At 41.1% G+C, this 22,840-nt stretch overlaps 1 protein-coding gene across 1 annotated transcript; it reads right to left on the bottom strand.

The window, feature by feature from the left end:
* Nucleotides 1–3,422: 3,422 nt before the first annotated feature.
* On the bottom strand, nucleotides 3,423–22,279 carry LOC124640689 (scaffold attachment factor B2). The gene is made up of 18 exons (XM_047178579.1): nucleotides 22,021–22,279; nucleotides 21,516–21,938; nucleotides 21,083–21,113; nucleotides 20,205–20,337; nucleotides 19,637–19,671; nucleotides 19,413–19,558; nucleotides 19,085–19,202; nucleotides 18,633–18,763; nucleotides 18,204–18,326; nucleotides 17,913–17,990; nucleotides 7,920–8,080; nucleotides 7,242–7,355; nucleotides 6,720–6,843; nucleotides 6,082–6,211; nucleotides 5,680–5,767; nucleotides 5,350–5,465; nucleotides 4,697–4,883; nucleotides 3,423–4,032 (listed from the first exon to the last, which is right to left on the bottom strand). The coding sequence occupies exons 1-17, from the start codon at nucleotides 22,138–22,140 to the stop codon at nucleotides 4,723–4,725; spliced, it is 2,232 nt and encodes a 743-aa protein (XP_047034535.1). The 5' UTR covers nucleotides 22,141–22,279; the 3' UTR covers nucleotides 3,423–4,032; nucleotides 4,697–4,722.
* Between the last annotated feature and the right edge of the window lie 561 nt (nucleotides 22,280–22,840).

The following is a 22,840-nucleotide window of genomic DNA, read 5'->3' as shown; positions in this document are numbered from 1 at the left end:
AAAATGCTTAATTTTAGTGATGTTTATGAAATAAAGACATGATTTTAAAAAATATTGTCTTGTTATTTTCCTTTTATGTATATCATAATACATGTCATATTGTTCTACCTATTCAGTCGCTCCTTGTAAAGCACTGGTACTCAACTACATCCGTTTAGACTGGAAGTCGACCCCAACATAGTTGGGAAAAAAGGCTTGGAGGATAAAATAAAATATAATATGAGAAATTTTTTTGAGTGCATTGTGTCATGTCGAGAGTATCTCCTAGCGGAGATAGCTCCTCATCGTGATTGACTAGACCTGGTCTACGTTGGTCCCAGGATCACACGCCGTTTTAAACGGGTTTCACGCCTGGTACTTATTAGCTGTACTGCTAGATCATTGGGATGATTTTCTAGACTCTTTTTGTAGCTTTCAGCATTGTGTCGGATCTCCTCTTTTACTGTGCTAATATTCAGGTTCTCATGTATCTCCCCTTCGTAACAAACCATGGAACATTTGCTATTGATCTTAGGATAACGTTTTCAAGTCGTTATAAGATATTTATGTTGGAGTCACAAGCACTAGGCCCCACATTGAATTGATTGAATACCATACATCCAGCCTGGTCTCAGTATGCTTTTGTAGATTAGGAGTTTATTATCCACAGAGAGTTTAGAGTTTCCTCCCATTAACCAATGCAGGTCTGCAGTATACATGGTGTACAATATGGGACCAAGAATAGAACCTTGGGGTACACCCGCTCTGATGACATGGAATGACGATGTGGCATCACCCTCTGACTTGGAATAATCTATTTGACGGATACGAAGCCAGTAGCAAGTAGTAGCTGTGAGGAATGTTGCATTTGATTTTATAGAGTAATCCACTGTGCCAGACTATGTCGAATGCTTGCTGGATATCAAGGAACAATATTCTTTCCCTTCAAGTGTGTCCCTTATTATATCGCAAACTCGATGCACTTGTTCTACTGTGGAATGCTGTAGTCTAAAGCCAAACTGGTGATCAGGTATTGTATGGTTGCTAGCAAGTATAGGCAAGAGTCGTCTCAGAAATATTTTCTCGAATAGTTTTAATCGGACGATAAGAGGCAATTTTCGGGTTATCATAGAAGCAAAATAAAATTTATGGATAATCGATACTAATATTATAAAGAGGAAAACTTTGTTTGTTTGGTTGTAATGGATAAACTCAAAAACTACTGGACCGATTTTAAATATTCTTTCAACATTAGAAAGCTATATTATCTGCGAGTAACATAGGCTATATTTTATCCCGGTGCGGGCAGTAGCTCCTACGGGACGCGGGTGAAACCGCGGGAAAACGGCTAGTTTAATTATAATTCTATTATACAAGTTTACTATAATAGACTAAAAACAGGACAAGATGCCCTTAAATTAGGTACATTACCTCTACCTATTACATAATTACCAAGCTAAACAGTTTATTGTAGGTAATACTTCTAGCAATTTTTCCGTATCTGAGAAATTTAGAGACTGTAAATACTCTGTCACCATTATATTACACCTATTTAAGCTTACACTATATACCTTTAGCAACCTATTAAGTTTGTTATATAAATGAGGTCCCAGAAATAAATAAAATCTGTTAGTTAAAGCATGTTTCGTCTGTGGGTTTGTGCAAACTAAGGGACTACTCACACTTATTCAGCTCTATTCAGCTTATGTCCATAGAAAACAACGAATATGTATGGAGACGCGTACGCATCCATTCAGCTTTCCGCGTGTATTCAGGGGCCCGATTCTCCTAATTTTACTTAAGCGACATACGATTCACTTTCGACTCGATTCGACTGAGATCCAATCCCGACTCGATTACGATTGAAGCGTATGTGGCATTCCGCTATTTTTTCTTTGAAATAAACGTTTTTATCCTTTTCTGTCATTCAATAATGAATCATTTTGTCTGCAAATGATTTACGATTGCAAAATGATTGTACAGCAAACTACCGTATAGACCAAAATCACCAAAATAGCAGACCAATCGCACACCAATCAAATGTCAATCGAATACGATTGGTCTTTTTTTAGTAGCAGAATGCCCGATATGGTTAAAACTGCTATTGCGATTCGAATTCTATTCGATTTTGACATTATTAACTTAGGAGAATCGGGCCCCAGCTTTCGCGGCAAACAAGTATAAAATGAGAACAAATGTGTTTTTATCATGCGAGTGCTTTAGATGGAGATCAGCGCTGATCTGCCGCATTCAGCGCTGTTTCGCCGCGTTCGACGCTGAATGGGGCGGAACAGCGCTGCACATAGGGCTGCCAGATGGCCGGGAAATCCGGGATTGTCCAGGAATTACTAGTCTTGTCCCGTGTCCAGGAATTGCATCTTTTAGTCCCGGATTTTCGAATACCGTCATACACTAGCTTTCTTCATTTTGATAATAGTAGCAGGCCGCTTCCCTTCCTTTATTACCCCGCTGCATTGCAATTCTTCTTTTTAAAGAGCCCAGATTTCACAAGTCTTTTGAAAGGACTGCAAAAACAGTCTTCAAACATGCGAATTCTGAATAAAGGCAAAAAATATAGATAGGTATTCTAATTTTTCATATTTTTTTCGTCATCCTCGAATTGTCCCGGAATCGAAATACTTGAATCTGGCAACCCTAGCTGCACACGTATGGTTCTCAACTCCTTGTCGACAAGTTGCAATCTGCATAACTCCTGGATAGATTTGATTTATTATTACGTAATCATTATGAGTATCATTCTCTTTGAATTTAGTATTATTTTGTTTTAATTGGGGTACTCTCTAATGTCGCGTATTCTCCAACCAAATTTCTATTTACCCAAAGTGGGTCGACCCACTGTCGTTTGCGTTTTAATTTTTTATGCTTATTTTTTTCTATGTCTTCTGCAAGTAACGAAACGACAAAAATATCGCACATAGAACTGTCCATATTGAGGGCACAATACTAATTGAGTAGCTGACCGTCTTCGCAGCATATTCAGCGCCGTACGCACTCTTACGCCGCTGATAGAATAGTAGAGCTGAATAAGTGTGACCAAAACCGTTCAGCGAAACGCGAATAGAGCTGAATAAGTGTGTGTAGTCCCTAAATCCTTTCTTCTCTTGCCGGTAGGTACCGGACTGAAACTAATTTCAGTATGCTGGAGTAGTACTATATTAAGGATAAATAATTGGCGTACTGTGAGTACTTTGCATTCACTGTATAACTGGTGAGTAGGAAACCTAAAAGGACGAAAAGTGGCGACCTTCAGGATTGCTCTTTGAGCACGCTCTAGTGGCAAGAGAATACTTTTAGAGGCATGGAATGGATAGGATGATGATATTGTTCTACCTATTATAATAATATGGTAGTTCTCGTCGCAAGGTCGTCTACACACGAGTTTTTTGCTGACTTGATATTGAAAAATCGAAATAAAATAAAAATTTAGTTTTTCAATTATTTATTACTTATTAAATAAAAGCTATACTTTGTTTACACGTCAGTAAAATGTTATCACACTAGCCTATCATTACCCAATGTCACTTTGTACAAATAATTAAATATTAACGCGAAGTTTATTATGTTGACTGTACATTTTCGATAATTGGTCACATAGTTATACACATGATGTAAAATAAAATAACATTAAATTGCGTTTACAACGAATATATTATTTGCACATAATAAAGTAGCTAGTTTCGAGATAACATATTTTTATTGGGACATTACATTGAAATTATAACTTGTGTACCTATTGGATCGCCCAATAAATATAAACGTATGAAGTAAAGTTCCCATCACACTTAATACGGAATGAGAAATAATAGCATCCCTTAACACAAGGTCTACATTTAAATACACGTACAAAAGAGTCAAGATCAACCTTTAGTGAGGTTTTATTACACAAAGTAAATATATCACGTGCATACATAATAATTCGGAGATAGATACTATCCCGCTCAGCTACAGATTGTTTGCGTCATTCTAAAATAATAACATTCACTCTAACATACGAAATAAACATCTCCAACCTCATTTTCATTTCAGCGAAACCTGCAAAAGAATAACGTATAATTAATTTATTATGTGGCGAGCTAAAGCAATAACATCATGGGCTTGTAGCCTTACGAGACTTTAGCGCTACTACTACTCTCACAAACTCACGTTTTGATCTATCGTGCTATTTATTGTATTACGACGCAACTCGCAACACACTTGGGTAGTTATATTAATTTTAAATGCCTTAACGTAAAAACGCCTTACAAACTGGCGCTTCGAAATGGGGAAGGTTACTAGCTCTGCCCTCATAAGCCCTCTTTGGAACCTGCCCATTTTTTTAAAACCCAATCACCAATCAATCAAAACCAATCTTTGACAGATAGATGTCTGAAGGAAGCCGTAGTTCCGATAGAGCCGAAGCTCGTATTTTAATAATAACTGATAATTTTGGTCACCCCAAGTTAGGACCGAGTTACCATAATACCATAATTACCCAAACACCCCAATTAGAATATTATGTTATAATGTTTTTTGACTGTACAGGGTTAATATGACAATAATTTCCGAAGTTTTAATTATTTTTGGGATAAAAAATTACCTATATTAAAAATGATATAAATCGATTCAGTAAACGATTCTGAACAAACTAATTTCAGGATGTGCGTTAATTAAGTTACACGTTGTATATGCAACTTACTGTCGTATATATACAACTTACCTAATAAGTTCGCTTTAGTTAGTGCACTAGTACTTCCTGGGGTAGTCCCGTGGCGGCGGCGCGTAGCGGTCGGGGTAGGCGGCGCCGGGCGGCGGCGGCTGGTACTGCGGCGCGTAGCGCGCCTCGTAGCCGTAGCGCGCCTCGCCGCCCGACCACGCCTCGCCGCCACCGCCGCTGCCGTTGCTGCCTGCGATGCAACATTACCAATTCAACATTCGGTTTAAAATCATCAGTGTTTATAAAGCCGCGTATCGAATGCGCGCTTCTGCCACGCGAGCCATGTTCCGATGATCGCGGCAAACCTGCGTTTTTGTGCGCGAGCCAATTACGGGTTACGGGTAATCTGAAGACAGAAATAACCAACTTGTTGCCCGGGTAATTGGGTTGAGGAGGCCAATAGGCGATCGCTCCATGTGAAACACATGTACTCGGCTGCATCTGGTGAAACTAGAAGCCAACTAGAACAGTTGGGAATAGAACGATTTGATGAAAAGCCTTTCCGATCCTAAGGTTTTTGTCAATATAATGGTACAAGTGTTATGATATAAGTGACATTTCTAAGCTTTCCTAAGAAGCGAGCGTAGCAGTTTCTTGTAGTCATTCTTAATGGAGATGCACCATGTAAGTATTGTTAGTCAAGAAGGGTAACATACCTTTAGAAGGCGGCGCAGCATCAGGGTACCGACTGGAGGCGTTCCAGCTGCGAGGCTCGGGCTTGCCGGGCGGGGACGGCCGATACGAGCGGTTGTCGCGCGACTCGTACGAACGACTGGAATTATTGTACAAACATATTCAACAAATAAGTAATCAACAAGTATTCAATATAAACAAATATTATACACGTAAGTTTGATGAAACTTTATAATAATTTACAGGTCACATTGAAACAGTGAAACTGCGTAGAACCGCCTATTTCAATAAATAATGTTAATGTTCTACATAAAAATCACGAGAGTTGATTCTTGTCATAATATTGGTAATACCTGGGTTCTTTAGGCCTGGTACCGGGCGGCATCGGTTGTCGCGAGTCCTCGCTTGCACCACCATTGCTTGAGTACTTCATGTTACCGGCTGAAAAAATATCATGTTAATTAAATTGAAACGACAAATACTTTAGCTTTACCACTCTGAAGTAGACTGAAGTCACTGCTCAAGTCAAAATGCTTTTAAAAAGAAAACATTGCATATGTGCAGAAAACGGCTGGTAAAACGATAAAAATCTTTCTTAATTCTTGATGTAACTTTAATTTTTTTGATTGTTTATTTGATATTTAATTTAATTTACAAAATTAATAACAAAAGAACGCCCATACATTTTTATAGGTGTGTAAACTTGGAATAACTTTCCTTCATATTTATTAGTAATAGGGTTATAGTATACTTACAGGAGACATGTCTTGGGTACTCTCGTTTGTAATCGCGTTCCCTGTCCCTCTTGTCTGTGCCTCTCTCGTAGCTAGCTGCCATCTCAAACCGAGGCGGGGGCGGCGCCTCAAACTGACTGCGACTTGATGACTGATGGATAGAAGTTAAACAATTCATTTGGCTTGTAAGTAATGTGCCAATTTTACAATAGCTATGGGGATCTTTCTTGATGATTGATTTGGCAAATGATAATAGCCGATCTGTATTATCTAAAGTATTTTGCTAAAATGTATGTTTCAAAAATATGAATGTAGATGGATGGAGAGGAAGAGGAAGACCTAAGAAAAAATGGATGGATTGCCTAAAAGATGACATGAATAGGAAGGGAGTGAGTGTCAGTATGTCGAGTGACAGGTAAAAACGGACGAGGATAACATATTGCGCAGATAACAAATAAAATTGAGAACAGGGCAGGAGGAAGAAGAAGTATGTTTCAAAAGTGTCTGGTCTTTCAAAATGACTGGCATAGTTACTAGTATCAAAGGGTTAGCGGAAAGATTATGAAAGAGGAAAATATAGCGAGCCTATACAAAAATTAGTATAAGGACAGGAAGATGAGGATGATGATAATGTAGGTAATATTATTATGTATACGTACGATGGGCGGCGGCGGCGGGCGCTTGTGGCGGGCGTCGCGCTCGTAGGCGGGCTCGGGCGGCGGGCTGCCCGCCTTGCGGTACGCGCCGCCCTCGTAGCCGCGCTTGCGCCGCTCCTCCTCCAGCCTGCATACACAATACATATTTAATATGTACTCTTATAATGAGTCTATTATACCATTCTGAACATAGTATATTACTATGATAATCATAAGTCTTTTTATTAGTATCACAACAGCAAAATACATATTCTAATTTGCTGAATGTGAAAATGTAATAACAAACTAGTGTTCAATGGCGACGCAACTAAATTCCGAGCACGAGTATGTGGTGCAAAAATTATTTCAGCATTGTCATCATTTAACGAAAATTATACCTACATTGTTCTCATAAAAACATAAGGATTTTGAATGAAATTTTGTACACAGATGAAACGTATGTAGGTAATTTCACCGAGACATTTTTTAAACTCCTAAAACTATTCTTATAAGTACTTATGTGAGTAGCTAATTGTTTTTACATACCTTAATTGAGCACGTTTCAGTTCCAGTCTTTCCAGTTCTAGTTTCTCTCGCTCCAGTCTGTGACGCTCGCGTTCTAAACGAAGTAATTCGTTCTTTTCGCGTTCAATTTTCTCTCTGCGAAAAACGAGAGATAAAGCTGATATCACATGCTCCATTTTTGCCTTTTATTGACCCTATGACTTATGTATATGATATAGGTCCTATGAACATGCATACCGAATGATTTAATTAGTGAACTGATCCAACTGTGTCGGATATTTTCGTACGGCATCACTAACGCCGAGTGAGAGAACTCTGAAATTTAATTCCCAACACATATTTCCGCACACATTCCGCACCTTTCTCCATATCCCTGCTACTCGCAGATACATAGTATTGGTTTCTGTGTAGCATCTTAGGCAATCTTTTGTGACGACAAAAAGTTTTGGAGGGAGAAACATATGTACCACAATAAAGAATATAATATTATAAAGAGGAAAACTTTGTTTGTTTGGTTGTAACGGATAAACTCAAAAACTACTGGACCGATTTTAAATATTCTTTCAACATTAGAAAGCTATATTATCTGCGAGTAACATAGGCTATATTTTATCCCGGTGCGGGCAGTAGCTCCTACGGGACGCGGGTGAAACCGCGGGAAAACGGCTAGTAAAGAATATTTGTATTATAAAGTGATACCTCTCAGCGCGCAGCTTCTCCCGCTCGAGCGCGAGGCGGTGCTTCTCCTGGCGCTGGCGCCGCTCGCGCTCGCGCAGCGCGTCGTCGGCCGCGCGGCGCCGCCGCTCGTCCTCGCGCGCCGCCCGCGACCGCTCCCGCGCGCGCGCCGCGTCGCGCTCCTTCTGCAGCACACGAACGTACTCTACTGGTAATAGCCATATTGACAAAAAAATCTCCTCAAACATGCGTGGAAATTCTTTCAAAAAGAACCGCGAAGTATCGAATGTATACCAAATCCATCGCAGATTTCTTGAATTTGGATCATTACACCGCTTGTTATACGAAAAGGAGTTTTTTTTTTAATTTATAACATAAGGGCACGTTACGGCGCGCCCAAACTGCGATGCAGTTTTGTGTGGACGCTAACGCGACTCCAGCTATGTTATACAAGCTGTTGATTTGCATGCGTGCCATAGTCAAGGACGTAATTATGCTAATGATTCTCGACCCAAATCAACAAAAAAATGGATATGTAATTTTTTCTTATTTTAATCTTATTTACGTATATCCGTCAGTGTAACCCAGCCGTATTTCAATTCGGCGCGTGAGTTACTAGCCTTAGAACCGCGCTGCGCACTCACACAAACGCAATCGATACATGCACAAGGCATTCGCAACGATCGTTCAATAAAAATCGTAGATCATCCAGCCTACCCAAATTCACCCAATCACAGTGCGAGTACTCCCACACACTCGCCTAGCCGCTCCCCGCGCGCCCTTGAAGCCGGACCAAACAAGCGCCGACGGCAAGCAGTGTGTTTGATGTCGCCGCCGCCGCTGCGTACGTGCGCTTTGAGTTCCGCGAAGTGTAGGTACTAAGTGCGCGATGACGGAATACTACACTAACATCGAGCTGGTGGAGATGGTCCGCCTGTACGCCATCAGTAACAATACTGTGCGTGAAGCAATAAGAATGTTCCGGGAAATGTTTCCCGACCGGGAACCCCCATCACGGAGGATTATGCTGGCTGCTACGCAGAGACTGCGGGATCATCGCCAATTTGAAGTTCCCCGGCACGCTCAAGGTCGCGGAAGCGAAGGCCTGCCTGTCGCCTTGCAGGAAGACATCCTGGAGTACTTCCAGCGGGAACCGCGGGCAAGCACGCGGGATGCTGGTAGGCGGTTTGGAGTGCACCACACCACAGTGTGGCGCCTATTGAAGAACGAGCAGCTACACCCGTTCCACTACCGCAAGGCACAAGATCTGCACTCGGGGGATTATGAAGCGCGGTTAACATTTTGTCGCTGGTTAGTAGAACACCAAGACGCCAACATCCTGTGGACGGACGAGTGTTTATTTACTCGAGTTGGCGTTTTTAATGTTCATAACGAGCATTGGTGGGCTCACCGCGACCATAATCCGCACGTAACCAAACGACACGCGTTCCAAGTACGGTTTGCGTTAAATGTGTGGGCTGGCATCATTGGTGAACACATAATAGGACCGTTCTTCATCAATGGGCACCTCAACAGTGCCACATATCTGGAGCTGTTGCGTCACTTTGTGGAGGAGATGTTGGAGGAAGTTCCCGTGGCACTGCATCGCAACTTATTCTACCAGCAGGACGGTGCTCCCCCTCACTATGGTCGGCAAGTACGCGAGTACTTGACCGAAAGGTTTGGTGACCACTGGATTGGTCGTGGAGGACCTGTGGCCTGGCCTCCGCGTTCTCCGGACCTGACGCCTCTGGACTTTTATTTGTGGGGAGACGTTAAGCGGTTAGTGTACGCGGAGGAAGTAGCAAATGTGTCAGACTTACGTGATAGGATCATTAGTGCTTTCGACACTTTAAAAACGAATGTGGTTGTGTTACGTAAGCTGAAGGATAACCAGCTACGTCGTGCTCGATTGTGCCAAGAGTGTGAAGATGGCAACTTCGAACAATACCTCCGGGTAACATAAGGAGGTAATTTATTTATTGTACATTTTGTAAATACCTACGTAGTTTAAGCTCAATCAATTTAATGGTGTAAATAAGTTGATTTAAAATTTTTAACTACGCCAATAATACCTACGAAAATATCACCTCGTACCTACACTTAACTAACACATCTTTCCATTTCCATTTAACGTAGACAAACATGTTATCAAACTTGGTAGATCGGTACACCAGCTAAGGTAGGTATTATTGCCGGTCCTAAGCCCGTTAAGTAGGAAGGAAAATTTAAAATCAACCAATTTAACCAAAACATAAAAACAAAATTACTGCGAAAACTATGCTGAAAGATAAAGGTAAAAAAACAATCATGTTATCAATCAGCTGTTAACGGGTCAGTGAACTTTACGAAGTTATCTTACTTAACTTAGATAAAGGCAAAACAATCATGTTATCAATCAGCTGTTAACGGGTCAGTGAACTTTACGAAGTTATCTTACTTAACTTACGAAAGCTTTATGCTGAAAGATAAAGGCAAAACAATCATGTTATCAATCAGCTGTTAACGGGTCAGTGAACTTTACGAAGTTATCTTACTTAACTTACGAAAGCTTTATGCTGAAAGATAAAGGCAAAACAATCATGTTATCAATCAGCTGTTAACGGGTCAGTGAACTTCCTTTCTAGCACTAGTATTACTGTGATTTGTAAGATTTCCGTGTTCCATTTATGCTCAAAAATGAGTCAATAAATTAATTAAATTATCTTTATTTCAGACATTTTGTCCATAGCTTTTACAAATAAATAAAACGTTAGTAGAGTTGTTAGTAAAAATAAAGCATAATAATAAGGTGTTAGTACTTTGTTAGCAAACAAAACAAAACAGTGTACCTAGGTACCTACACAAAGAATTACTGGAGTCTACTTCCTATTAGGTACTAAGCAGGTGAACACTCCCCCAGAACACGTTAAAGGACTGTTTATTTTGTGCGCTAACGCTATGTGATAAAGTAAAGCGAAGTTAATGACAATGACAATAATGTACCTAGGTGATTTTCGAAACAAATTTAGGTAAAACGACTGCTATCGCGTATCACTCGGTCTCGCTCGCTCGCGCGCGCGCTCTGTCCTGTCGTAGATAAGACACTCGCACATCGACACTCACGCACACACGTAGACAGAGTAGTTTTCTCTGTCTACGCACACATAGCTGCCATCACGCACACACTGTGGCCGCGGGGCAATTCTGTTATGATTTGTGTTGAACCGTGGGCTGAATTCTGAAATGCCATAAAATTACAACATCGAAAAAAGCAGCGCATATTAGGTTTATCCCATCTACCGTAATTTAAATCGATTATTTACGTATTTAATGTCAACCTCCTGATCTATGGCACGGATGCAAAACAACAGCTTGTATGAAAAAGCGTGCTAAAATCCTAGAGGGTACGTGTTCAGACTTCTTGGTCGTTTCCTCATTTCTTTATTTTTAATTTTTCCTGCCATGACGGGTTTCGCTTTTGTTTTCACTTCTCTTTGGGAAAGTCAAAAAATTGGTATCGCCCGCGGCTCGTCGCGCGATAAAAATAAGAAAAACCCATAAAAGCCTCGCTAGAAGTGCTGTCTGTTAGTGCCTCGATCACCCGGACTCGTGAAAAGACAATACGAAGCAAGTGCAGAGAAAGTGTCCCGCTGGCCGGCCGGCATTTCGAGTGTCCCGTCGTCGGCAGACTGCCTTCCTGTCCACTTCCCTGTTTCCCAGGTAAGTTTGCCTTTTTCACCTACATTGAGGGTCACGGGGTTTCAACGGGGACTTCAACGGAGTTTGCAGTAACGCCAGCAATTTCTCCAGCGAGGCCCATCCATTCTTCTTTTGGTGCCTCCTGTGAGGTCCGAATTTCCTCACAAAATCTCGTAAATACTAATATTTCTTAGTAATATTCTCTCAAAATAATATTTCCTATCGAGTTTTCGATCTGTTCCACTCGCAAAACTTCTTATACCTAAGAGTATTGTTGCTGCATTCGCCGTTGATCTCTTATAACTAGTTCGTAGTGACAGTTGTGCTCGAAGGATTTTATTTTAACTATAAACCAATCAGTTAACTTTTTCTTTCTTCATTCAGTAGTCTCTGAGCAAGATGGAAGTAGAATTGAAATCGTTGATTAAAGAACGCGAGTATGCGTTCAAAAACATGCAAATTATTTACGACTTAGTTAAAAGTTGCCAAGAAAGTAAAGCAAAAATATCTACCTTCAAGGCCAGATATAAGTCAATAGAAAAAATTCGCGATACTTATGTTGAAGTCTGTAAACAAATTAATAAAATACAATTAAAAATTAATCCGCAGTTCGTAATTGATGATCACGTTTTGTTGTCGTTTGACGAGTTATATTACGCGGCCGTTGAGTTTGCCGATTCGCTTGACTCTAGTACGTGTGCGCCATTGGCAGTAGCATCTGGTACACAATCATCGATTGCTGCTGTAAAGCTACCTAAGTTGCAAATTCCAAAATTCGATGGTCAGATTGAAAACTGGCAGACGTTTAAAGATAGCTACGAGCCATTAGTGCATAATAACGCCTCGTTATCCGATATAGAAAAATTTCATTATCTAATTCCCTGCTTGTCCGGCAGTGCGTTGTCGCTCACGAAAGGCGTTCCTATAACATCAGCGAATTACGCTGTCGTATATAACGCGCTCATCGATAGGTTCGACAGCAAGCGCATTCTCGCGACAACTTATTTAGAGAAATTATTTAAATTATCCCCAATTCAAAAACCATCGTTATCGAATCTATCCGAATTAACCAATACACTGTATGAAAGTGTCAATGCACTTCGTGCTCTAAATATTAATGATGTAAGTGAATTTATTTTATTTTACATTGCGTCTCGACCTCTTGACTTTGACACTAGGCGAAGGTTTAAGTTAGAGAATAAAGACGAAATTCCCACGTTCAACAGCTTTCTGGCTTATTTACAAAATTATATAAAAGTTCTGGAAGTAAGTCAGCCACCCGCGTTAGCTTGCTCTTCCAACATTAATAAATCTAACGTTCGGACTAACAAAGCCGAAAATCATGGTCGCCAGCGAACGTCATTGATTTCGTCGAATAGTAAGAAACCTACCTCAAATAATACCAAGTCAGACAAAATAATATGCATTTGTTGTAATGAAAATCATTCTGTTTACCGATGCGGAAAGATGCATTCGATGTCGCTTGATCAACGCAGAACATTAGTTAAAGGTTTGCATTTGTGTACCAACTGTTTGCGTCCTGGTCACGATAATGATAACTGCAAATCGAGGTCGTCTTGCTACATTTGTAACAAAAACCATAATACGCTGTTGCATATCGAACGTCAAAATTCCGTAACACATTCGGGTGATTCCAACGTGACTGACGAAGCGGGTTCAAGCACTACGCTTACCTGCGCCTCTAAGTCAGCTGACCCTAAGGGTACGAAGATATTAGGTACTGCTGTAGTGCAATTGCGTCATTCAGATGGTTCTATGCAGTATGCTCGTGCGCTCATTGATAGCGGGTCGATGGATTCATTTATCACAAACGAGTGCGCACGTAGATTAGGTTTGCGAGTTAAGAAATGCAACTTAACCGTGTCTGGGCTTGGTCAAAATTCCGTTAATATCAAAGGTCATACTGTTGGTTCGATAATACCTCGGTTGAGTGAGTCACCACAGTTCCAGATTTCTTTAGTAGTTTTACCAAAGATTGCGGGAATGCTGCCTTCGTCATCGCTTCCGATGTACGTCAAGGACCATTTCGCGCATTTAGATCTCGCCGACCGCGATTTTCATAAATCGGGTCCGATCGATCTACTATTAGGTGTTGAGTGTTTTGACCAGATTTATACTGGCTCTCGTTACACTCCCGGTCCCGGGTTACCCTGCGCGTTATCGAGTGTATTCGGCTGGGTGATAACAGGTCAGTTTCTTCATAACACGTCAACTCGTACCCCAGATCAATCCGTTACGTCACTCGTCGCGTCTTCCAGTGCGCTCGACGATATCGTTCAACGTTTTTGGGAGTCTGAGGAGCCGCCGAAATGTAAAATTTCCGGCCCTGAGGACGAAGTTTGTGAACAAATATACAAATCCGGTACATATCGTACTCCGGAAGGTAGGTATGTAGTTCCTTTGATGTTAAAGGATGATGCTCCTTCCCTTGGTGATTCTTATCGCCACGCTTTAAATCGATTTCTCAACCTAGAGAAACGGTTATGTACTCAACCTGGGTTAAAACCGGAATACCAGGATTTCATGAAGCAGTACAAAGACTTGGGTCATATGCAGCCTATTGATACTTTGCCTGCTGGTCGGTACCTTATTCCGCATCACTGCGTCGTGCGTCCAGAAAGTACTACGACACGGCTGCGTGTAGTTTTCGACGCCAGTAGTCGAACTACAAATAATTATTCGTTGAATCATATTGTTCATGTAGGACCTAAACTTCAAATCGATATAGTCGATTTAATTACTAAGTTTCGTCTTCATAAAATTGTTTTTACTGCTGACGTTTGTAAAATGTATAGACAGATTCTAATCAGGCCTGACGAAAGGTGCTATCAGCATATTTTATGGCGAGACAGTCCTACTGAGGCTCTGGTAGAATATGAGCTCAATACAGTGACTTATGGAGTAACTAGTTCGCCTTATTTAGCGATTCGTACTCTCCGCCAACTTTCCGAAGACCATGGGTCAGAGTACCAGAGCCGTGCGGCTCAAGTCCTGGCGGAGGAAACGTTCATGGATGACGTCACTACCGGATGCTCCACTTTATCAGAAGCTATACAGCTAAAAGCGGATTTAGTATCTCTACTGGCCAAAGGTTGTTTTGAACTTCGTAAATGGAGTACTAATACTCCCAATCTTCTGTCCGATGTTCCTCCGGATCATTGTCAAACTTCTAAGTCCTTCGATGAATCAGGCGATGAGTTTCTCAAAATATTAGGCATTCGGTGGAATCCATCTAAGGACAGTTTTTCATATAAGATTTCAGATTCGTTTGATGTTCGTTATACTAAACGCTCTATTCTCTCGACAGTAGCTCGTATTTTCGATCCACTGGGTTGGATTTGCCCAGTAGTGTTTGCAGCAAAATCTCTACTCCAAGAGATGTGGCGTTCGAACTTATCTTGGGATGATGCTATTCCTCAACATTTAGCCAAACAATGGCATTTGATTGCCGCGAATTTATCCGATTTACAAAGTATAAGTTTACCGCGGCTAGTGATACCTCCAGATTTTACTGATATCCATTTAGTAGGATTTTGCGACGGTTCGTTAAAAGGATATGGGTGTTGCGTATATTTATGCGCTGTTACAAGTACGAATTCTACTGTAACGCATCTATTAATCGGGAAGTCTAGAGTGGCTCCTTTGAAGCCGACTACAGTGAATAGGCTCGAGCTAAGCGCTGCAGTGCTTCTAGCGCGTGTGCTATCTCACATGTATAATCTGTTAAAGGATAAAATTCCTATTCGTTCTATTCGTGCTTATTCGGATAGCAGTACTACGCTCTCTTGGATTAATACTGCTCCTCATTTACTAAAAATGTATGTAGCCAATCGTGTAATTCAGGTTATTGATTTGATTACCCCTGAAAATTGGTTTCATGTTTCTACTAATGATAATCCGGCCGATTGTTGTAGCCGTGGTGTGTCTTGTCCAGAGCTAATAGATCATCAACTCTGGTGGCACGGACCTTCCTGGTTACAGGAATCTCCCAAAACTTGGCCATCTAAGCGGCTGTTGGTTCCAAGAGACGAGTTACCGGAACTGAAATCCGTTGTCACGGAAAATTTACATTCTCGTCAACTTCAAGATGTAATTTCAACCTTAATTTCTAGACATTCCAATTTTACTAAACTTCAAAGAACCTTAGCCTGGTGGTTTCGCATAATTTCGAATTTCAGACGTCCTAAACGGAATTGGGACATTTCTCCTCTTTCTAGCACTGAACTTGATAAGTCAATGAGAACTTTGGTGAAATATACTCAAAGTCAATATATGTCAACAGAATTCAATCAAGTGCGTGCTAAGCAACAATGTTCCAAATCTATTCAAAAACTTTCACCGTTTATAGACGAGGAAGGTTTGTTACGAGTGGGGGGACGTATTGATGAGGCTAACTTACTCACATCTATGTTACATCCTCTTCTTCTACCTAAGTTAAGTCCACTATCTCGAATGATAGTTGAACATTTCCATTTAAAGTATCTTCACTGCGGTCCTAGGACATTGCAGTCGTTGATTCAACGTAGATTCTGGATAATCGGCATAAGACTCCTTATCCGTTCTGTTATTTCGAAATGCGTTCGATGTTTCAAAGTGAATCCAGTGTATAATCAGCCCAGCATGGGCAAATTACCCGCAACGCGACTCCAGCCGTCTCGATGCTTTCAGTCTGTTGGGGCTGACTTCGGTGGACCTTTTACAATTAAAGAGAGTCGTCGTCGTGGTGCCAAAACTTATAAGGCATATTTATGCTTATTTGTTTGCTTAAGCACGAAAGCAGTGCATTTAGAAGCTGTAACTGAATTGAGTTCAGACGCTTTCCTCGCGGCGTTAGATAGATTCGTTTCCCGTCGCGGTATGTGCCATTCTATTCTAACTGATTGTGGTACGAATTTCGTAGGCGCGAATAAATATCTCAAAGAGATCGTAGATGAACTTTATAAAAGTAAATCGGCTATGTCCGATGGCTTAGCTAGTCGTCAAATCGTTTGGAAATTTAATCCTCCCGGTGCGCCTCACTTCGGTGGCATATTTGAGAGTGGTATCAAATCAACAAAATACCACCTCAAGCGAGTGGTAGGTACTCAGGTCCTCACTCTCGAGGAATTCTTAACTGTATTAACTAAGATAGAGGCAGTGTTGAATTCACGTCCTCTTTGCAATCTATCCTCAGACCCTCAAGTCTGATGTTTTAACACCGGGGCATTTTTTAACGGGAGGTCCTTTGGTTTCTTTGCCTGAGGAACCTATAGATGACACCATCTCGCCTCGTAGCCGTTGGCAAATGGTCAAGAAGATGACACAATGCTTTTGGCGAGCTTGGCAACGTGATTACCTTCACACGCTTCAACAAAAGAACAAATGGTTTCAAACCGCGCCTAATTTAAAAGTTAATGATTTAGTCATTGTCAACGAACCAAATCTTTCACCTTTGCTCTGGAGACTGGCCCGTATAGAACAAGTGCACCCAGGTGCCGATAATGTTATTAGAGTTGTTACTCTCCGAACTGCTAATGGCAAGACGCTTCGACGACCTATCGTCAAGGTCTGCTCTTTGCCAATTAATTAGATATTCTACTAGATATAACTTGAGCAATATCGATTTCAGTACTTTATATCGTATTGCTCATTCTTAGAAGTTAAGTTTTAGTTTAACATATATTTTTCGAGCATAGCTTTCGTTGCGTTCGGCTTATCCGTGAAACCCATGTGGCTTTCAAGTGGGGGGAAATGTTCAGACTTCTTGGTCGTTTCCTCATTTCTTTATTTTTAATTTTTCCTGCCATGACGGGTTTCGCTTTTGTTTTCACTTCTCTTTGGGAAAGTCAAAAAATTGGTATCGCCCGCGGCTCGTCGCGCGATAAAAATAAGAAAAACCCATAAAAGCCTCGCTAGAAGTGCTGGCTGTTAGTGCCTCGATCACCCGGACTCGTGAAAAGACAATACGAAGCAAGTGCAGAGAAAGTGTCCCGCTGGCCGGCCGGCATTTCGAGTGTCCCGTCGTCGGCAGACTGCCTTCCTGTCCACTTCCCTGTTTCCCAGGTAAGTTTGCCTTTTTCACCTACATTGAGGGTCACGGGGTTTCAACGGGGACTTCAACGAAGTTTGCAGTAACGCCAGCAATTTCTCCAGCGAGGCCCATCCAGTACGAAACTATTGAAAAACTCTTTCACTGTTGAGAAACTAGCCTATTCCCGACACTTGTCCAATTGTTGAATGTCCGAGTACAAAAAGTTCCCTCAGGACATGGTGGAAAACGCGAGAAACAGCAAGTCTTCTTAATCTAATGAAGCTCAACTAACTACGATCACTTACCCATATTTTGGAAAATGACAGAACCTCTCGAGGCGATCGCCGACGCTCACGACTTCTCGTGCTTCGTTTCGTGCGATCCTGAAATATTGATCTAATAAATATTCACTCAAAATAACAATACCTCTACATGTAGAAAAAGAAATAAAAATAATAGCCTCCTATATAAGAAGATCAGCCAACTGAACATAACCCGATGGGACAGACATCGGAAACGAACGGAAATATGGATTTTAACGTGCTAAAGAAAGGAAAGAATTTACATGCAAATAGATTAAGTAGTAATATTCACACCTTATCAGATCGGTGCGATTTTTCACGTGTGCGTGATGTGGAACGAGTACTCTCTGCTCCTGACATCTCACTCTCCTTTTTCTGTTTTGGTTCCCCAGTCTTATCTCCACCTTCCTTGTTCTCCTAATAACATAAAACTATAAATGAAAGTTTGCAGTGAATAATTTACAAGAAGGATGTGTTTAAATACCAAGAACAAACAAAATGTATATTATTTTGCCTCTATGCTACCTGTGAAATTGAAACCTTTTTTGTTTCTTTGCAAAGTAAAGATTACTGAACCAATATGAAAATTTATTTCTTTATTCTGAAACGATAGTATCCCCAGATAATTTAGGCTATATTTTTGTCCTGGTATGGGAAGAAGTTCTCCCAGGAAGTGAGTGAAACTGCAGTAAACAGCCAGTAGACAAGACTTTGGTTACATACCTCATTCTCTTTAGGTTCCTCCTTGCGATCTTTGCTGGCGCGTCGCTCAGACCTTGCTGAGGGCTGGCGGCGAGACGAAGATTCTGACTCCGATTTCGCTTTTTCTACGGATATCATGCGCCCATGCAATTCTAAAAATAATGTTAGAATATTATTCTTTTCGATTGACCGCACCGGCTATCTCTGAAAACTCTGTATCGTTTCGGGTCGCAGCATTATGCTGCGCCGTATTGCGCGTTTCAAGACGCATATTTTCCCCTTCATTTTTTTTTTATTTTGTTTATATTGTCCATGTGTATATGCATGTTTACATGAGCAATAAAACTTATTTTCTTTCTGTCTGTGTTTACATTGCAATGCATACGTGAATACGTACTTATTTTGTTATGCCTTGATGCTAATATAGCGATAGTTATTTTTTCCGAGTGCGGGAGCCCGAATAAATGAATTACCTGTTCTATGTAAATGTTTAATGCAGTTCTCAGCATCTTGTGCACTAGCCATCGTGACGTAGCCATAACAACGTGACCCTGGTGTTCTGGCATTTGTTACTACCTTCGCTCCTATCACCTGCAATCAAAACGTGTGTAATTACGTTTAGCTGAATTGATAAACATTTCTAAGTACTTGAAATTCAATATCTGGCTGAGTTCCAATCAGCATGTTGTTATAAAATGTAAAGTTAAAAATAACTATGCAAGTATGCAGGAAATGTAGTTTTACAGCAACTGGATGCGCCGTTATTATCTGGTTTAAAATAAGAATGATTCTAGTGTTTACCTTGCCATGCTTGCTGCACAGTTGCTTGAGGTCCTTAGCGCGAGTGTCGCCAGACAGGCCACTGACCCACAAATTCCTCGCCCCACCCTCTTTGGTTTCATCCTTTTTCTCCTTCTTTTCACCATCACCTTCCTTCTCTTTTTCATCTATACATAAAAAAAAAATGTGATAAGTGCCTGTGTGACTCGATCAAATAAATTAAAACAAAGATTGATCATAACTACCTTTTGTATCCTTGTCATGCTTTTCATCCTCATTGCTGAAAAATATTAAAAGTATTATTTACCAATGAAAATTAAAACAATATGACTGCAATCGCGACAAGTACATATTGGTAAGAATTTTAACATTTTATGTTTATTACTAGCACAAGTCCATAAATGTGCAGTTTGGTGACAGTAATCTTTTAGAATTCCCGTGACACTGATCAGCTACAAAGTTTTGCACCATTACTCCACTGCATAGGCCGGGACTGTGCGGGCAGCTCCACCGTGTACCGTCGCCTCGCCGGCACTGGTCGCTGGACCGCGGCAGCTGTCATCAGTGGGAGCCACACCTCCAACAGGGATCCAGTGTAGCTCGTTCACTGTAGCTCGGCGCCAGCGAACACGCGACGACATCGACGAGCATTGACAGGCAGCCGTCGACAATCCGTAGGGCAGCCAAATCTCCATAACGTCAGGTGCAAAACTTTGTAGAGATAACGAAAGAAAAGTATTGGATGTCGAAATAATCGGAGTTGTTATAGATGCGCGTGGGCGGCGACACGGCGGCCGTTCGACGTTCACCAACCTAGTGGCGGGGGCTTCGGAGTTTACTTGGTGTTGGTCGTCAGCTGGCTCGTCGTCGGCATTCGTAGCAGTGTCGGCGGGCGCTGACTTGTCGCTCGCCGGCTCGGCCGCGTCCTCCTCCTCCGCAGCCTCATCTACGTCAGTCGCACTTATCAGCTGAGCCAGCGCAGGTCGCTCGCCGAATATCGGGAGCGGCCCACCCTGCCTCTCCACCATCTTGCCGCGCAGACTTGATACTTTCTTGATATTTTTCTTTCTTGTACGTTGTTTATAACAAAAAATCCTGACCTGAAAACTTGATTGGACATTAGCACCACCATCTGGATATGGAGCAGCATAGCAGCTATGAGCTACTATGTCCATAGTAAAGCATACATAACTGTAGGACACTGGAGAGCTGGAGTGACTGGAAGTGCCACTTAGAGTACACAAAACACCACAGCATTGTAATGGAAGCCACCTCAGTCTGTGCTCATATCAGTGGTAATCCTCCCAAATGAGACACAATGTCAACTCTCTGTCTTTCTGTAACTGTTTGTGTTTATTCTGTGTTGCAGGAGTTTCTGCATGTTGCTCGCAGGTCTGACTATCAGTTTTCTTCTGCTGTTTACAACTTTCCTCTCTTGTTTACCGCATCAATTCCAATTTTAACATGATGACAAATATTGCAAAAATAATTCATACATCATGTATTGTTAATCACATATCAAGTTTAGTACTTTCCTAAGCACATGTTCAATATTTCATCTGCCAGTTATTGTTTTGAAGAGACATTTTGTTTAGAGTTAATTATAATATCACTACAATAAGTTCACTGATCATTAATTTTGATAGTATCTGTATGTACAAAATGTGAGTGTAAACAAAGTCAAACCTTACCTTTTTTGAGAGTTTTAGTGTTGTTGTCAGTCTGAAAGAGATTAAATACAAGGTTAGGATAAATGTAAACACATGTATATTATGCACAATAAACTTTGCAAATATTAGTTTCAGTTAGACATTTGGCGATACTCCAGTAAGATACTATTAATAATTACTGAAACTGGACATGACACAATTGGGTTGATAAAGCAAAATTTTATAAAAAATGTTAGAAAATATGTGATGATTAAAAAAATAAGATACTTATATGAACATAAGTATATTTCAGAAATATATAAGTACTAATAAATACATATGTACAGGACGACTTAAACAAAACATGATTTCAGATTCTATATACATCCTAGTCTACCTCCATCATGAATCCATTGGATATTTTGGATGCAACAGGCGGCAGTTTAACTGTAACACTGAAGAAATAGAAACGTACCTCTTCATTTAGCAGTTCATCATCACCAATATCCAAGTTGATACTGTCCTCAGCATCTGTGTTGTTTTCCACTTTATGATCGTCCTCATTTCTAGTATCCTTTTCAAGACAAGCCTTTTTCGGCTGCGTTGCTTCTGGTTCCTCCTTTATTTCTCTTTTTCTATTAACTTTTTCTGGTTCTTCCACCTCCATAGTTGCTTCGGGCTTGGGACTAGACTTGTTTTGTTTCTTGTCACCTTGCTCAGTTTCTTCCTCTTCCCCAGCATCATCTTGTACAATCATGTCTTCCATGGCGGGAGTCTCTTCAGATTCCGGTTCGACTGTGCTCTCTGCACGTCTGGTCCTCTTCGCTGGAGTCTTTGGCTCTACAGTAGTCAACTCAAACTTGAAAGTAGCCGGATCATGCCCTTCCTCTTCCAAGTGCTAGAATGATATAACCAATAAAGTTTTATATACGTATTGAATTTTAATTGCGGTATTTTACTCGTACACGTCACTTAATTACCTTGGATAAACGTTGTATCAGCACACCGCGAACGCCGCTTTTATCTAGGTTGCGTTTCTCTAACTCTGCACGTAAATCTATAACTCTGAGATCGTTTAGCAGTCGCTTTTTGTCCGACATCGCCTTGTGTTATTTTAAGAACGTTTCTAATAATAACCACTTTATCTTGTTTTATATTTTCAGCAATCTATGAAACGAATATTCCCACACATGAATGACGAAAATTTTAAGATGGCGGCGTCGTACGTAGCAGACAGGAGGGACGAAGAAAGGGGCAAGCGGGGGTGGAAATGCAGCATAGAGTATAAATCGTAGACTATAGATGTTTATAGTCAACAAACAAAAACATTCAAACAAACAAAAAAGGTGTCTAGTTCATCATTCGGTTTTATACCCAATCAATACTATATGAATCATTATTATATAATAAACTTATATATATATATATATACAACTTAAAACTAATACAGTGCATCAAAAAATTGCTCCTCATCGCTGTCACTGGGTAATGTACCCAAAAGACTGGCAGCATTGCCACGTTGGATGGCAATGCTCAACCTCTGTGCGAAATAAAGCCAGCCTTTGGGTCCCGGGAAGTGTCAACCAGGCGCTGGGAAATATCCCTGGCAAGAAGGTGCGCCCTCGGACCCCACGGCCCTAGAGTTTCAACCCCAAACGGCTCAAACATGTAATTGCCTATAAGGTTACTATATTTGCGCCGCTTGAGGTTCTCTGCTTGTGCAGCGGCAGAGCCAGCACAACATGCAGTTCCGGGAAAGTGAGATGGCGCAAGAGTGTCGACGCATGTCGCGTCCCACAC

Source organism: Helicoverpa zea, chromosome 21 (assembly GCF_022581195.2).
Source record: "Helicoverpa zea isolate HzStark_Cry1AcR chromosome 21, ilHelZeax1.1, whole genome shotgun sequence".
Lineage (NCBI taxonomy): Eukaryota > Metazoa > Arthropoda > Insecta > Lepidoptera > Noctuidae > Helicoverpa > Helicoverpa zea.
Note: the sequence above shows the minus strand (reverse complement) of the source record. Positions and strands in the feature narration are given on the sequence as shown.

Bases quoted from the DNA above. Each gene is read 5' to 3' on its own strand.
- LOC124640689 (XM_047178579.1), bottom strand. From the start codon at position 22,140: ATGTCGGACAAAAAGCGACTGCTAAACGATCTCAGAGTTATAGATTTA. The intron at 6,844-7,241 runs GTATGTAAAAAC...TTGTGTATGCAG, and splicing joins CTGAAACGTGCTCAATTAAG to GCTGGAGGAGGAGCGGCGCA. The intron at 5,768-6,081 runs GTAAGTATACTA...ATATTTTTTCAG, and splicing joins GTACCCAAGACATGTCTCCT to CCGGTAACATGAAGTACTCA.